We start from the raw sequence: 15,342 nt of genomic DNA, 5'->3' as shown, positions 1-15,342 counted from the left end.
ATGTCCTTTAGTTTTTGTTTGTCTGGGAAACTCTTTATCTCTCCTTCTATTCTGAATGATAGCCCTGCTGGATAGAATATTCTTGGCTGCAGACTTTTCCCCTTCAGCACTTTGAATATGCCATGCCACTCCCTTCTGGCTTGACACATTTCTGTTGAGAAATCTGCAGCTAGCCTTATGGGTCTTCCCTTGGAAGCTGAGAACTTATTTTTTTTTCTTGCTACTTTTTAGATTTTTTTCTTTATCTGTATATTTTGCAAATTTAATTATAGTATATGTCAGTATTGTCCTGCTTGTATTAATTTTGATGCAAGTTCTCTGTTCCTCCTGAATCTGAATGTCTGTTTCCTTCCCCAGATTAGGGAAGTTTTCAACTTTAGTTCCCCAGATTTTCTATCCCATTTCCTCTCTCTTCTTCTGACTCTGTATTATGAATGTTATCACATTTGATGGAGTCAGTGAGTTCCCCAAGTGTATTCTCATGTTACATAAGTCTTCTTTCTCTCTTTTATTCAGCTTCATCATTTTCTATTATTTTGTCTTCTATATTGATATAGGAAAGCTGTTATTAGGGTTCGAGGCTGATGGCCAAGAAAGAATTCTTGAGACGTCTTTGGAGCAAAAAGATGATTTTATTAAAGCATGGGGACAGGACCCGTGGGCAGAAAGAGCTGCACCAGGGTCATGAGGAGTGGCCCATTATATACTTTCAAGTTGGGAGGTGGTTAGGGATAGCATAAGTCTCTAAGGAATTTTGGAAGCAAGGTTTCCAGGACCTTGAGCAGGGTAGCTGTTGTTGGGGAAAGGTCATTTATTACTGTATAATAAAACCTTAGTCATGAGACCCTTCAGATGTATATCGGTGGGCCATATGCTTGGGGGATGATTGCCAACACGTATCTTGCGGGGGTTAGAGATAAAGGAAGTTTCCAAAGGAATTTTTATACGTTAAAGTAGACTTACAGGATCCTGGTTGGGGGTGGGGGTGGGGGGTCAGACTAGGATTGCCTTTTGCCCTTAGCGAAGTATTAACATTGAGGTAGTTGAGTCTCTAGAGTAATGTCACTCTGCCTGTTTCAAGGTCTTGTCAATGGGCTGTAGGTAGTAAGGAAATTTAATAATTTTTCTTCTGCCTTTGTTTCCCACATCATTCCCCCCTGAACTATTTTGACCCTTAAATCTTTAAGGTTGTTGAGGGTGGAAGGTCTCATCTTCTATAACTTCTTCCTTCTGAATAGGGGTGTAGAGATGTCCCTGCCTATGGTTCAACATTGGTCAGTTGAGGCTTCTATAGATATAGGAGTTACAAAAGGCAGAGGCAGCTGAATCCAACGGAGATGGCTCGTGTGGATCTTCCCAAGTGGAAAGGATCATCTGTTGGCTTGAAGTTATGGCAGTGAAGGAATCTGGGCACCAGGTGGAGAGACATGGGAGAAAACAGCAAAACATGATTAGTGTAACAAAAAGAAAAAGAGTCCTCTGATAGTTGACAAAAAATCCTTTTCTAGTCCAGGAGTTTAATCAATCATTAAAGGAAAGAGAGGGATTGTTTAAAGTGCCAATTTGAGTATTTATGTCAGAAACCCAGAAATATTTTGTGGTAATCTGGAACATATACATAGCATTTTGTTTTTATGACAGCACACGTTCCACCTTGTGCAGCAGTTAATCTAATGGCATTCTATTTTGTAAAACTGCTTTAAGGATTTGTGTTACTTCAGTATTTAGTAGAGAAATGCTATTTTGAGTATCATGTAGGGCCTTGACTGTGTACTTATTAAAAGCTTCCATGTGCCAAACAATACCCTCCAGTCCCAAAGAGGGAACAAAAATGGATGTTAGTTGACCATACCAACGAGACAGAGAACATGTCCACCATTGTTTTAAATTTGGAAGGTTGGCTGCGTTGGTAATGATTTTAATAATGCGTCCGTGCATCCAGGCAAAACCCAGAGTACAGTGGCCTATCTAGCCTGGGGGAAGCCATGAACACAAGTTAGAGCCGTATAGTCATTGGGTCCTGTTAGGAGAGAGTCGTCTAATTCTGGGCCTCCTTTAACTGCAGTCAAGATATCAAGGGCTATTCAGTTTTGGAGGGCCATCTTTTGAATATGTAATAAAAGACAGTCTATTGTTAGTTTGTAGGGACCAAGGGAATCCAAATATAGGGATAATTTTTCTTAGAAAAGTTTTTGTCGGGGCGCCTGGGTGGCTCAGTCATTAAGCATCTGCCTTTGGTTCAGGTCATGGTCCCAGGGTCCTGGGATCGAGCCCCGCATCAGGGGCGTCCCTGCTCAGCGGGGAGCCTGCTTCTCCCTCTCCCACTCCCCCTGCTTGTGTTCCCTCTCTCGCTGTCTCTCTCTCTCTCAAATAAATAAATAAAATCTTAAAAAAAAAAAAAAGTTTTTGTCACCTCTGTGGCCTTTTTACCCAAATCAGTAGCCTGGTGTAAACCGGTATTACTTTCATTGGTTCCTAAGGTCATATCCTTTGATGGCCTTTGAGGTGAATTACAGCTACCTCTTTAGGTAGGTGTACAGCCTTAAGAAGAGTAATAATTTTAGGCCCATATTGATTGGGGAGTTATGGCTTGATAATAATCCCCTTCTGAATTGCTCCATGGACATGTAGGACTAGGGAAGCACATTTGGAGTCAGTATAAATATTAATTTTTTTAAAGATAGAGACAAAGTAAGAGAGGGAACACAAGCAGGGGGAGTGGGAGAGGGAGAAGCAAGCTTCCCGTGGAGCAGGGAACCCGATGCGGGGCTCGATCCCAGGACCCTGGGATCACGACCTGAGCCGAAGGCAGACGCTTAATGACTGAGCCACCCAGGCGCCCCTAAATATTAATTTTTAAGGCTTTGGCAATTGCAAAGCACGAGTGAGCACTATAGCATACCCAGCTTTTCTTATTCTCTTTTCCATAAAACTATTGCCATCAGTAAACCAACTGTCATCTGTATTTTCAATAGGAGCATCTTTTAAATCTGGTTGACTAGCATAAACAAGATCAATGACCTCTGAACAGTTATGCTCTATAGAAGTATGATGGTCAGGTCCAAGCATAAGGGTAGCTGGGTTTAAAGTCTGACAGGTTTCAAGTACTATGTCAGGCATATTTATAAAGTGTAACCTGGTATTTAATAAGTCAGCCTCCCATCATCCTGTGGTGGCCTTTGGTTTCTAAGACACTCTGGACCTGATGTGAAGTCATTACAGTCAAGGACTGTCCCATAGTGAGCTTTGAGGCTCTTTTCACCCGGAGGGTTGTTCTGTGCTTGGCTAAAGCCTTTGTTTGCAATTGTACCTCAGTAGGATAAATATGACTATGAGGGATGAAACCATCATTTGTTTGAGGTCCAGCATTAACAATATCCTAATTATAAGGAATCACTGGCAAGTGGGAGAAGACTTGTCAAGAGATAAGGGCATCCCCAAGTGCATCATCCAATCCAAGCATAAAGAAAGTGGGGTCATCCATTATCTCCATAAGCCCATAGTTAACCCTGTGGAGTGTGGTATGCTCTGGCTTTTAAGGAGCAATTTCATCATCCCAGCCACATAGAATTGGTCAAGGTGCTAGATGAGTTATACAATCGTTGGAGAATCAATCCCATTTCCCATCTGTTTAAATAATCATGTGCCCATGGGGTCCTGTTATTATCCCCACAGAATAACAAGCAAGAAGATTGTCTATACATGAGTTATTATGCTAATTTCTCTGAAGTTTACCTCAAGTTGTCTAGCTTAGGTAAACAACACACATTTATTTTTTTTTTAAAGATTTTATTTATTTATTTGACAGAGAGAGACACAGCGAGAGAGGGAACACCAGCAGGGGGAGTGGGAGAGGGAGAAGCAGGCTTCCCGCTGAGCAGGGAGCCCAATGTGGGGCTCAGTCCCAGGAGCATGGGATCATGACCTGAGCCAAAGGCAGACGCTTAACGACTGAGCTACCCAGGCGCCCTACAACACACATTTAAAGACAATCAGATCTAGAATTTAACATCCACAAAGGTGTGTTACTGAAACAATTTTTTTCTCTAAAATAACCTCATATTTAATCAGAGGTACCCAAATCAGGACTAATTTATTTGCAAAACAAGTTCAGTTTTAACAAACTTGGCCTAATCATTTACATAAGCTCAGCAAGAATAATGATTGATCATATAGATCTTTTAGAATCCGGTTTGCTAAAACTTTTATAAGGAATCTCTAGGCTGAACTTTTAGTAGCCTCTCCAGGCCAGAAGCCAAGCCAGGTACTTGCCATCAGACATGCCTGTGATAACTGTAGATTTGGGCAGATTCCTCTTCATGAGGTCCCCAATATATCCTGAGGTTCCTGCACCTGCCAGGAAGTGACATTCTTTACTCACCTGGTGAGGCTGCTGGGAACTCTGTAAGCAAGGTATCAGGCCAACATTTCCATGGGGCTTTATGGCTCCAGGTTTCCTAAAGTCAACCTTAGTTCCTTAAAGCTGTTTGGTCATATCTGAGTCTATGCATGTCTCTCTCAAATATGACATTCCAGTCAAAGCCTTGGTAAAATAACCAATGTTTCCAATGACATCCTATTACAAGGAGAACAGATTCTTCCTCAACTTATGCAAATGACTATGACTGCCATGGAAGAAAGACTACTTACTGAGACCTTTTGAATTTTGGAGGGTTCAGGTAGAGAGAAAAGTTAAATGCTTCAATTTATTCACAAATGAATACTTTTTCACCTTTCTGTAAGTCATAGATATCTTAAGAGAAAGTTTCCTTAATCTGGAAGAGTAAATATTAGAGAACCAGCAATGTTTCAAACAAGAGTCACCAAACTATAGTCGTCTATTTTTTTATTATAGTATAATGTATTATTGTTTCGGGGGTACAGGACTGTGATTCATCAGTCTTACACAATTCACAGCGCTCACCACAGCACATACCCTCCCCAGTGTCCATCATCCAGCCACCCCATCCCTCCTCCATCACTCAGCCACCCCCCTCCACTCCAGGAACCCTTAGTTTGTTTCCTGAGATTAAGAATCTCGTATGGTTTGTCTCCCTCTCTGGTTTCATCTTGTTTCATTTTTGCCTCCCTTCCCATTTGATCCTCTGCCTTGTTTCTCAAATTCCACATCAGTGAGATTATATGATAATTGTCTTTCTCTGAGTGACTTATTTCGCTTTTGTTCATTGAGTCCCAGGTTACTAATTCTTGTTCAGTTTGAATGCAGCTTTTACTTAGTTCTGGAAAATCTTACCCATTTCAGTTTTATGATCTTAAAGATCATACCTGTATTGTCCTAAAAGTCCGTTATATGCATCTCCTTGAAGATGAAACTCATTTTGCAAGACAATAAGAATAATTATAAATGACAAAAACTCAGAAATGGACATTGTTAATGATCTGATATGAGAGTTCATTATGATGTGATTGACAAGGAAACTCAGTTATTCTGTGACACATAACACTTCAATAGCCAGAATATTGAGTGATGATGACCTTACACCAGAACATAACCTACCAAACAAACAAGCCTAATTAGTCAGTGAGACTTTGTTCATGATTTAAATCTTGGGGAACTTTGTTAAAACCTTAGAAAGTTTTAAAGCACATACCTAAATAGGATTAGGGATGTTAAAGACTTGATAAAGGCAAAACATAGAAACTGGTTTTTCTGGGCAGGCAAAGAGAAAACAGCTGTTTACATTTTAATAAAAGTTCTATTTGAGACATAATAAAAATTTTAAATATCAGTACATACAAAAAGAACTAGATTTTCTATGATAGAAGTAATGCATGCCCATGGTTTTTTTAAAAAATCAGACAGAAATGAACAGCCCAATTTAAAAATGCATAAAATATCTGAACAGATATGTTACCAAAGTAGACATACAAATGGCAAACAGCATATGAAAAGATGCTCAGTACCGTACATCATTATGGATTTACAAATCAAATCAACAAGATACCACTACACCTATTAGAATGGCAGAAATTCAAAACACTGACAGTACCAATGCTGGTGAGGATGTGGAGCAACAGGAACTCTCATTCATAGCTGGTGGGATTGCAGAATGGTACAACCACTTTGGTAGACAGTTTGGTAGTTTATATAAAACTAAACACTCTTGGGTGCCTGGGTTTATTTGGAGGAGGCCTATTTAGATAATTATCATGCAGTGTGTCAGGAGAGAGTTTATTAGCCGACTCATTCAGGCAAACACATTCTGCAAGAGGCCCTTAGGTCAGGGTCCTGGTGCAGAGCAATGAAGGCCTAGGTATAGCAATGAAAGTACCCTGGGTCCATTTGCCCAATATATTTCCTGCAGAGGAGATCTAACTGATAGATCCCACTGAGGCCATGCAGTGTTACAGGAGCTTAATCCTTTCCTAAGTTTTGCAATCCGAATTGTTTCCAGTGGGTTAAAAGGCATCCCAAGGGAAAGTCCTTGGGAACTGAAGAAAAGAGAAGGTCCATTACCTAGAAAATCTCCCCCCCCACAACTCCCAGGGGGCATTCCACACAGGATATGTCAGAGGTTCCTGGTGTCAAAGCGACCTGAGGCGTCCCCTGAATAAAACCGCTATGACCACTGCTGCCAAGGACCAAACACTGCCCACTGCAAGCAAGGAAAATCTCTGCAGATGACTGGCCTGAAGGATAAAACAGCCAAGACACAACAGCAGAGTGCACTCTGCATATGTTACAGACACTGAGACACTCCCTACAGCATCAGGCCCTGGACACTATATGGCCTCTTCTTCATAAAGTTATTACTTTCAGGAAAAGGAGACATAACTGCTTTTCTAACACAGAGAAGAAGGTAGAGACTTAGAAAAAATGCCAAGATGGAGGAATTCATCCCAAATGAGAGAACAAGATAAGGCCACAGCCAGAGATGTAAGTGAAACAGATATAAGTAACATGCCTGATGGAGAATTTCAAGCAAAAATCATAAGGATAAGTCACTGGGCTTGAGAAAACAATGGGACACATCAGTGAGACTCTAACTGCAGAGATAAAAGAGTTAAAAAAGAATCAATCAGAAATGAAGAATGCAATAAATGAGATTGGAAACAGGCTTGATGCAGTGAACAGCAGGGTGAAGCAGAGGAATGAATTAGTGATATATGATGTGGGAAACAAAGGCAGAAAAAAATTATTAAATTTCCTTACTACTTACAGCCCACTGACAAGTCCTTGAAACAGGCAGAGTGACATTCCTCTAGAGACTCAACTGCCTCAATGTTAATACTTCGCTGAGGGCAAAAGGCAATCCTAGTCTCACCGCCCACCCCCCCATCAGGATCCTGTAAGTCTACTTTAACGTATAAAAATTCCTTTGGAAACTTCCTTTATCTCTAACCTCCCCCCCCCCGCAAGATACGTGTTGACAAATCATCCCCCAAGCATGTGGCCCACTGATATATATCTGAAGGGTCTCATGACTAAGGTTTTATTACACAGTAATAAATGACCTTTTCCCAACAACAGATAGCCTGCTCAAGATCCTGGAAACCTTGCTTCCAAAATTCCTTAGAGACTTATGCTATCCCTAACCACCTCCCAACTTGAAAGTATATAATGGGCCACTCCTTATGACCCTGGTGCAGCGCTTTCTGCCCACGGGTTCTGTCCCCATGTTTTAATAAAATCATCTTTTTGCTCCAAAGACGTCTCAAGAATTCTTTCTTGGCCATCAGCCTCGAACCCTAATAACAGCTTTCCTATATCAATATAGAAGACAAAATAATAGAAAATGATGAAGCTGAATAAAAGAGAGAAAGAAGACTTATGTAACATGAGAATACACTTGGGGAACTCACTGACTCATCAAATGTGATAACATTCATAATACAGAGTCAGAAGAAGAGAGAGGAAATGGGATAGAAAATCTTTGGGGAACTAAAGTTGAAAACTTCCCTAATCTGGGGAAGGAAACAGACATCCAGATTCAGGAGGAACAGAGAACTTGCATCAAAATTAATACAAGCAGGACAATACTGACATATACTATAATTAAATTTGCAAAATATACTGATAAAGAAAAAAATCTTAAAAGTAGCAAGAAAAAATAAGTCCTTAGCTTCCAAGGGAAGACCCATAAGGCTAGCTGTAGATTTCTCAACAGAAATGTGTCAAGCCAGAAGGGAGTGGAATGGCATATTCAAAGTGCTGAAGGGGAAAAGTCTGCAGCCAAGAATATTCTATCCAGCAAGGCTATCATTCAGAATAGCAGAGAAAGTTTCCCAGACAAACAAAAATGAAAGGATATCATTACAACTATACCAGCCCTGCAGGAAATATTAAAGGGGACTCTTTGAGTGGAAGGTAAAGACCAAAAGTGACAAAGACAAAAAAGGATCAGAAAAAATCTCCAGAAACACTGACATAAGAAGTAATAAAATGGCACCAAATATATATCTACCAATAATTACTCTGAATTTAATTAGAATAAATGCTCCAATCAAAGACTCCAATCAGAATGGATGATAAAACAAACCAATATATATGCTGCCTATAAGAGACTCATTTTAGAGCTGAAGACACCTTCATACTGAAAGTGAGGGGATGGAAAACATTTATCACAGGAAAGGATGTCAAAAGAAAGCTGGAGTAGCTTATATTGGGCAAACCAGACATTAAAACAAAGACTGTATTGAACAACGTGGTGAGAGTGGACATCCCTGTCATGTTCTTGACCTTAGAGGAAAAGCTCTCAGTAGAAGGTGATATTCACTCTGGGTCTTTCGTATATGGCTTTTATGATGTTGAGGTATGTTCCCTCTATCCTTACATGGCAGAGGGCTTTTATCAAGAAAGGATCCTGTATTTTGTCAAGTGCTTTTTCTGCATCTATTGGATCATATGGTTCTTGTCCTTTCTTTTATTAATGTGGTGTATCATATTGATTTGTAGATGTTGAACCACCCCTGAAGCCCAGAAACAAATCCCACTTGGTCAGGGTGAATAATCTTTTTAATGTACTATTGGATCCTATTAGCTAGTATCTTGGTGAGAATTTCTGCATCCATGTTCATCAGGGATGTTGGTCTGTAATTCTCCTTTTTAGTGGGGTCCTTGTCTGGTTTTTGGGATCAAGGTAATGCTGGGCTCATAGAATGAGTCTGGAAGTTTTCCTTCCATTTCTATTTTTTTGGAACAGTCAGAAGAATATGTGTTAACTCTACTTTAAATGTTAGGTAGAATTCCCCTGGGAAGCCATCCAGCCCTGGACTCTTGTTTGTTGGGAGATTTTTGATGACTGACACAATTTCTTTGCCGGTTATGGGTCTGTCCACATTTTCTATTTCTTCCTGTTTCAGTTGTGGTAGTTCATGTTTCTAGGAATTTATCCATTTCTTCCAGATTGCCTAATTTGATGGCATATAATTGCTCATAATATTCTCTTATAATTGCTTGTATCTCTGGGGTGTTGGTTGTGATCTCTCCTCTTCCATTCCTGATTTTTTTTTTATTATTTACTTATTTATTTATTTATTTATTATTTGGGTTCTTTCTTTTTTGTTCTTTTTTTTTTTTTTTTTTTTTTTTGAGAAGTCTTGCCTAGGGGTTTATCAATCTTATTAATTCTCGCAAAGATCCAGGCCCTAGTTTCATTGCTCTGTTCTATTGGGTTTTTAAAATTTCTATAGCATTGATTTCTGTTCTAAACTTTATTATTTCTTGTCTTCTGCTGGATTTAGGCTTTATTTGCTGTTCTTTTTCAGCTCCTTTAGGTTGCATATTTGAGACTTGCTTCTTGAGGAAGCCCTGTAATTGGACTACCAGGTATTTATCCAAATGATACAAAAATAGTGATTCAAAGGGGCACATGGACTCCAATGTTTATAACAGCAATGTCCACAATAGCCAAAATATTGAAAAAGCCCAGATGTCCATTGGTAGATGAATGGATATAGAAGATGTAGTGTATATATATATATATACAATGGAATATTACTCAGGCATCATAAAGAATGAAATCTTGCCATTTGCAATGACGTGGATGGAACTAAAAGGTATTATGTTAAGGGAAATAATTAAGTTAGAGAAAGACAAATACCATATGATTTCAATCATATGTGGAATTTAAGAAACAAAACAGATGAACATAGGGGAAGGGAAGGAAAAATAAAATAAGATAAAAACAGAGAGGGAGGCAAATCATAAGAGACTCTTAACTATAGGAAAAAAAAACTGAGGGTTGCTGGAGTAGAGGTGAGGGGGTGGGGTAACTAGGTGATGGGCATTAGAAGGGCACTTGATGGAATGAGCACTGGGTGTTATATGCAACTGATGAATCACTAAATTCTACCCCTGAAGCTAATAGTACACTATATGTTAACAAAATTGAATTTAAATAAAAAATTAAAATTAAAACAAAGAAAACAAAAACTGCAACAAAAGATGAAGAAGGTCAGGATATCATAATAAAGTGGTCTATCCAAAAAGAAGATGTAATAATTGTAAATGTTTATGCACCCAAAAGGGAGCACCCAAATATGTAAAACATTTAGTAACAAACATAAAGGAAATAATGGATATTAACAAATTAATCGTAGGAGACTTTAATACCCACCTTACATCAATGGACAAATCACCTACACAGAAAATAAACAAGGCAACAATGGCTTTGAATGACATACTGGACCAGATAGACTTATAAGATATATTCAAAACATTCCATCCCCAAACAGCAGAATACACATTCTTTTCAAATGCACATGGGACATTCTCCAGAATAGATTACATACTAGCTCACAAATCAGGCCTCAACAAGTACAAAAAGATTGAGATCATACCCTGCATCTTTTCTGACCACAATGCTATGAAACTTGAAGTCAATGACAAGAAAAAAATTGGAACGACCACAAATACATGTCGGCTAAGCAACATGGTACTAAACAATGAATGGGTCAATATGGAAATCAAGGGGAAAAAAACACAAAAAAAGTATGCAATCAATTGAAAATGAAAACACAAGGATCCAAAACCTTTGGAATGCAGCAAAAGCAGTCCCAAGAGGGATGTATATAGCAATACAGGCCTACCTTAAGAAGCAAGAAAAATTTCTTTTTCTTCTTCTTCTTTTTCTTTTTCTTCTTTTTTTTTTTTTCTTTTTCTTTTTTTTCCTTTTTCAAAGATTTTATTTATTTGACAGAGAGAGACACAGTGAGAAAGGGAACACAAGCAGGGGGAGTGGGAGAGGGAGAAGCAGGCTTCCCACTGAGCAGGGAGCCCGATGCGGGGCTCGATCCCAGGACCCTGGGATCATGACCTGAGCTGAAGGCAGACGCTTAACGACTGAGCCACCCAGGCGCCCCAAGAAAAATTTCAATTAAAAATCTAACCTTACATGTAAAGGACATACAAAAAGAGCAATATATGAAGCCTGAAGCTAGCAGAACAAGGGAAATAATAAAGATTAGTGCAGAAATAATTGATATAGAAACTGAAAAACAAACAAACAAACAAACAATAGAACAGACCAATGGAACCAGGAGGTTGTTCCTAGAAAAAATTACTAAAATTTATAAACCTCTAGCCAGGCTTATCAAAAAGAAAAGAGAAAGGACCCCAAAAAATAAGATTACAAATGAGAGAGGACAGATAACAACCAACACCACAGACATACAAACAATAATAAGAGAATATTAGGAAAAACTATATGCCAACAAATTGGATAATTTAAAAATGGATAAATTCCTAGAAATGTATAAGCTACCAAAACTGATACAGGAAGATAGAAAACTTGAAAACCAATAACCATCAAAGAAATAAAATCATTAATCAAAAATAATCCTACAAACAAAAGTCCCAGGCCAGATGGCTTCCCAGAGGAATTATACCAGACATTTAAAGAAGAGTTATTATCTATTATTTTTAAACTATTCCAAAACATAGAAAAGGAAGGGCAACTTCCAAATTCATTCTATGAGGCCAGCATTACCCTAACACCAAATCCAGATAAAGACTCCGTTAAGAAAGAGAATTACAAACCAATATCCCTGATGAACATGGATGCAAAATTTCTCAATAAAATACTAGCAAACCAAATCCACCAATACATTAAAAGAATCATTCACCATGACCAAGTGAGATTTATTCCTGAGTTGCAAGGGTGGTGCAGTATTTGCAAATCAATCAATGTGATACACCACATTAATAATAGGATAAGAAACATATGATCATCTGAATAGATGCATAAAATGCATTTGACAAAGTTCAACATCCATTCATTATAAAAACCCTCATCAAAGTAGGTTTAGAGGAAACATACCTGAACATAATAAAGGTCATCTATTTAAAGCCCACAGCTAACATCATAGTCAATGGGGAAAAACTGAGAGCTTTTCCTCTATGGTCAGGAACAAAACAGGGATGTCCACTCTCACCACTGTTATTTACCATAGTATGGGAAGTTCCATCCACAGCAATCTGACAACAAAAAGAAATAAAGGGCATCTCAATTGGCAATGAAGATGTAAATTTCACTATTTGCAGATGAGGTAATACTCTGTACAGAAAACCCAGAAGACTCCACCAAAAAACTGATAGAAATGAGGAGCTAAAATGGTGGCATTAGGAGGACCCTAGGCTTGCTTCATCTCTTGAAAACAGCTAGATAAATATCAAATCATTTTGAATACCCAAGAGATTGATGAGGACTGACAGAACAAACTGCACAACTAGCGGGAGAGTGGAGGCCACATCGTAGAGGGTAGGAGGTGCAGCAATGTGATTTGGGAGATAAAAGGATCCTATGTGCTGTGGAGGTGAGGGAGCCCTGCTCACAGAGAGAGGTAAGGGTTGGGGGAGCACACAGGGGATTGCACATGAAAAACACTTCCCCCAAAGCCATTGACTGGGAAAACCAGAGAAGCTGATTTTCATGAGTTTTTACAACCAGCAGGGCTCAAAGATGAGTTTTAGTGGTCCACAGCATAGCCAGTGGATGTTGCAGTGCTCCTGTGGAGAAGAAGGGCAGATAACCCAGTAGCAGAGGGCATGATCCGAAGATCCCCTGGGATGCACTGGGAGGGACAGTTCCCCTTTTCTGGACCACATCTGTAAGAGGTGGCATTGCATCTCTGGGGACAAAAGGGTCTGTGGGTGCCATTACCCTGTCCTGCCACTCAGCATAGGTACAGAGACATCCGCTTAGGGCAGCTAACCTGGACACAGCTCTTTGTTGCACTTTATTCCAAAATCCACGCCCCTACACTTTGTTGTGACTGCCCTTCTGGGACAAACCTGCATCAGGCTGAGAGCAGCAAGACCATCACCCAGAGTAGGAGTGCCAGTCCCCACTATACTAGGTCACTAAAGTTTGTTGTTTTAAAACAGCCATTTTGCCTGGAATAGAACACAGGTACACTGTGCTGCCAGGTGGGCAGACAGCCCAGACACAGAAAGGGTGAATGCAGGGATATGAAGGATGCCTGGAACACACAAGAGGAGACTGTTTGCTCTTCTGAGAAGGCTAACCAGACAGCAATGGGTGCAAACTCCCATCTCCAGGACTAGGGAGGGCTGGAGCCATTTCTCTACCCTGCCCCTCAGGATAAACTAACTTCAGTAAGCAGAACAGCACCAACAGTGGTGACCTATAATGCTTACACCAAACCCTGCGCCCCTGTGCTCTGTAGGCGCTGCTTTTCTAGGGAAAGTGTATCTCAGAACCAGAGCAGCAGGCCCCTCCCCCAGAAGACCAGCACAACCCCAGTTCACCCCACAGACACCTTGTCTACTGACCATAGTTCTGCAAAGCTTCAGCTCTAATAGAAATAGCACTGGGCCTCTTATAACAAGCAGACCAGAGCACACCTAGTTAAAACTCACCATACTCTGGCCATGTCCAAACCCTCCCCACTGCAGGCAAGGAGAAACTCTGCAGAGCACTGACCTGAGGGAAAGAGCAACCAAAACACAGCAGCAGAGTGCACACAGCATACAACAGAGATACTTCCTGAAGCACAAGGCCTTAGCAGTATATGACCTCTTCTTTCTAAAGCCATTAATCTCAGGAGCAGAAACCATGACAGGATTTTCTAACAAACAAAATAGAGAGACCTAGACAAAATGCCATGATGGAGGCATTCATCCCAAAAGAAAGAACAAGAAAAGGTCACAGCAAGGATTCTACACGAAACAGATATAAGTAATATGACTGATCCAGAATTTACAGCAATCATAAGGATACTAGCTGGGCTTAAGGAAAGCATAAAAGACATGAAGGAGTCCCTTACTGCAGAGATAAAAGACCTAAAAACTAGTCAGGCCAAAATAAAAAATCCTATAACCAAGATATGAAACTGACTGGATGTAATGACCACAAGGATGGAAGAAGAAGAGGAAGAATAAGTGATATAGAAGACAAAATTATGGAAAATAACAAAGATGAAAAGAAGAGGGAAAAAATATTGGTTCACAAATGTAGAGTTAGGGAACTCAGTGACTCCATAAAGCAAAGTAACACTAGTACCATAGGAGTCCCAGAAGAAGAGAGGGGAAAAGTGGCAGAAGGTTTATTTAAGCAAATTATAGCTGAAAACTTCCCCTAATCTGGGGAAAAACAGACAACCAATCTAGGAAGTAGAGTGAACTTCCATCAAAATCAACAAAAGCTAGACATCACCAAAAGATCATAATTAAATTTGAAAAATATAGAGATAAAAAAAATTTTAATGGCACCAAGACAAAGCAAATCTTCAACTTAAAGGGAAGACAAATTTAGTTTAGCAGCAGACCTCTCCATAAAAACTTGGGAGGTCAGAAGGGAGTAGAATGATATATTCAATGTGCTGAATGGGAAAAATATGCAGCCAACAATACTCTACCCAGCAAGGCTGTCATTCAGGGGAGATAGAAGGAGAAAGAGTTTCCCAGAAAAACAGACACTAAAGGAGTTCCTGACCACTAAACCAGACCTGCAAGAAATATTTTGAAGGGGACTCTTTGAGCGGGAAAGAAAGATCAACAGCTAAAAGGACTAGAGAGGAACAGAGAAAAACTTCAGAAACAATAACAAAACAAGTAATAAAATGAACTAAATTCATAACTGTCAATAATTTCTCTGAATGTGAATGGACTAAATGCTCCAATCAAAAGACAGGGTGTGAAAAGGGATAAAAAAGAAAAAACAAGACCCATCTAATTCTGCCTACAACAGAAGAAAGAAAAATCTAGGAATCAATCCCATTTACAATTGCACCCAAAACCATAAATACCTAGGAATAAACATAACCAAAGACGTAAAGGATCTGTATTCTGAAAACTATAGAACACTCATGAAAGAAATGGAGGAAGAGGGCGCCTGGGTGGCTCAGTTGGTTGAGCGG

General features: G+C 39.6%; 1 protein-coding gene across 2 annotated transcripts in view; it reads right to left on the bottom strand.

The window, feature by feature from the left end:
* Positions 1–612: 612 nt before the first annotated feature.
* Positions 613–15,342, bottom strand: part of UPRT (uracil phosphoribosyltransferase homolog) — a 62,089-nt gene continuing 47,359 nt past the window's right edge. For both annotated transcript variants that reach the window (XM_064574274.1, XM_064574275.1), the window contains one exon: positions 613–1,406. In XM_064574274.1, the coding sequence (XP_064430344.1) occupies positions 1,276–1,406 (131 nt within the window). In that variant the 3' untranslated portion in view covers positions 613–1,275. The remainder of the gene's footprint in view (positions 1,407–15,342) is intronic.

Source organism: Mirounga angustirostris, unplaced genomic scaffold (genome assembly GCF_029215605.1).
Source record: "Mirounga angustirostris isolate CCGP_5_RB_7025 unplaced genomic scaffold, mMirAng1.0.hap1 SCAF_11, whole genome shotgun sequence".
NCBI lineage: Eukaryota > Metazoa > Chordata > Mammalia > Carnivora > Phocidae > Mirounga > Mirounga angustirostris.
The sequence above is the reverse complement of the archived record's forward strand: the minus strand, read 5'-3'. Positions and strand labels throughout refer to the sequence as shown.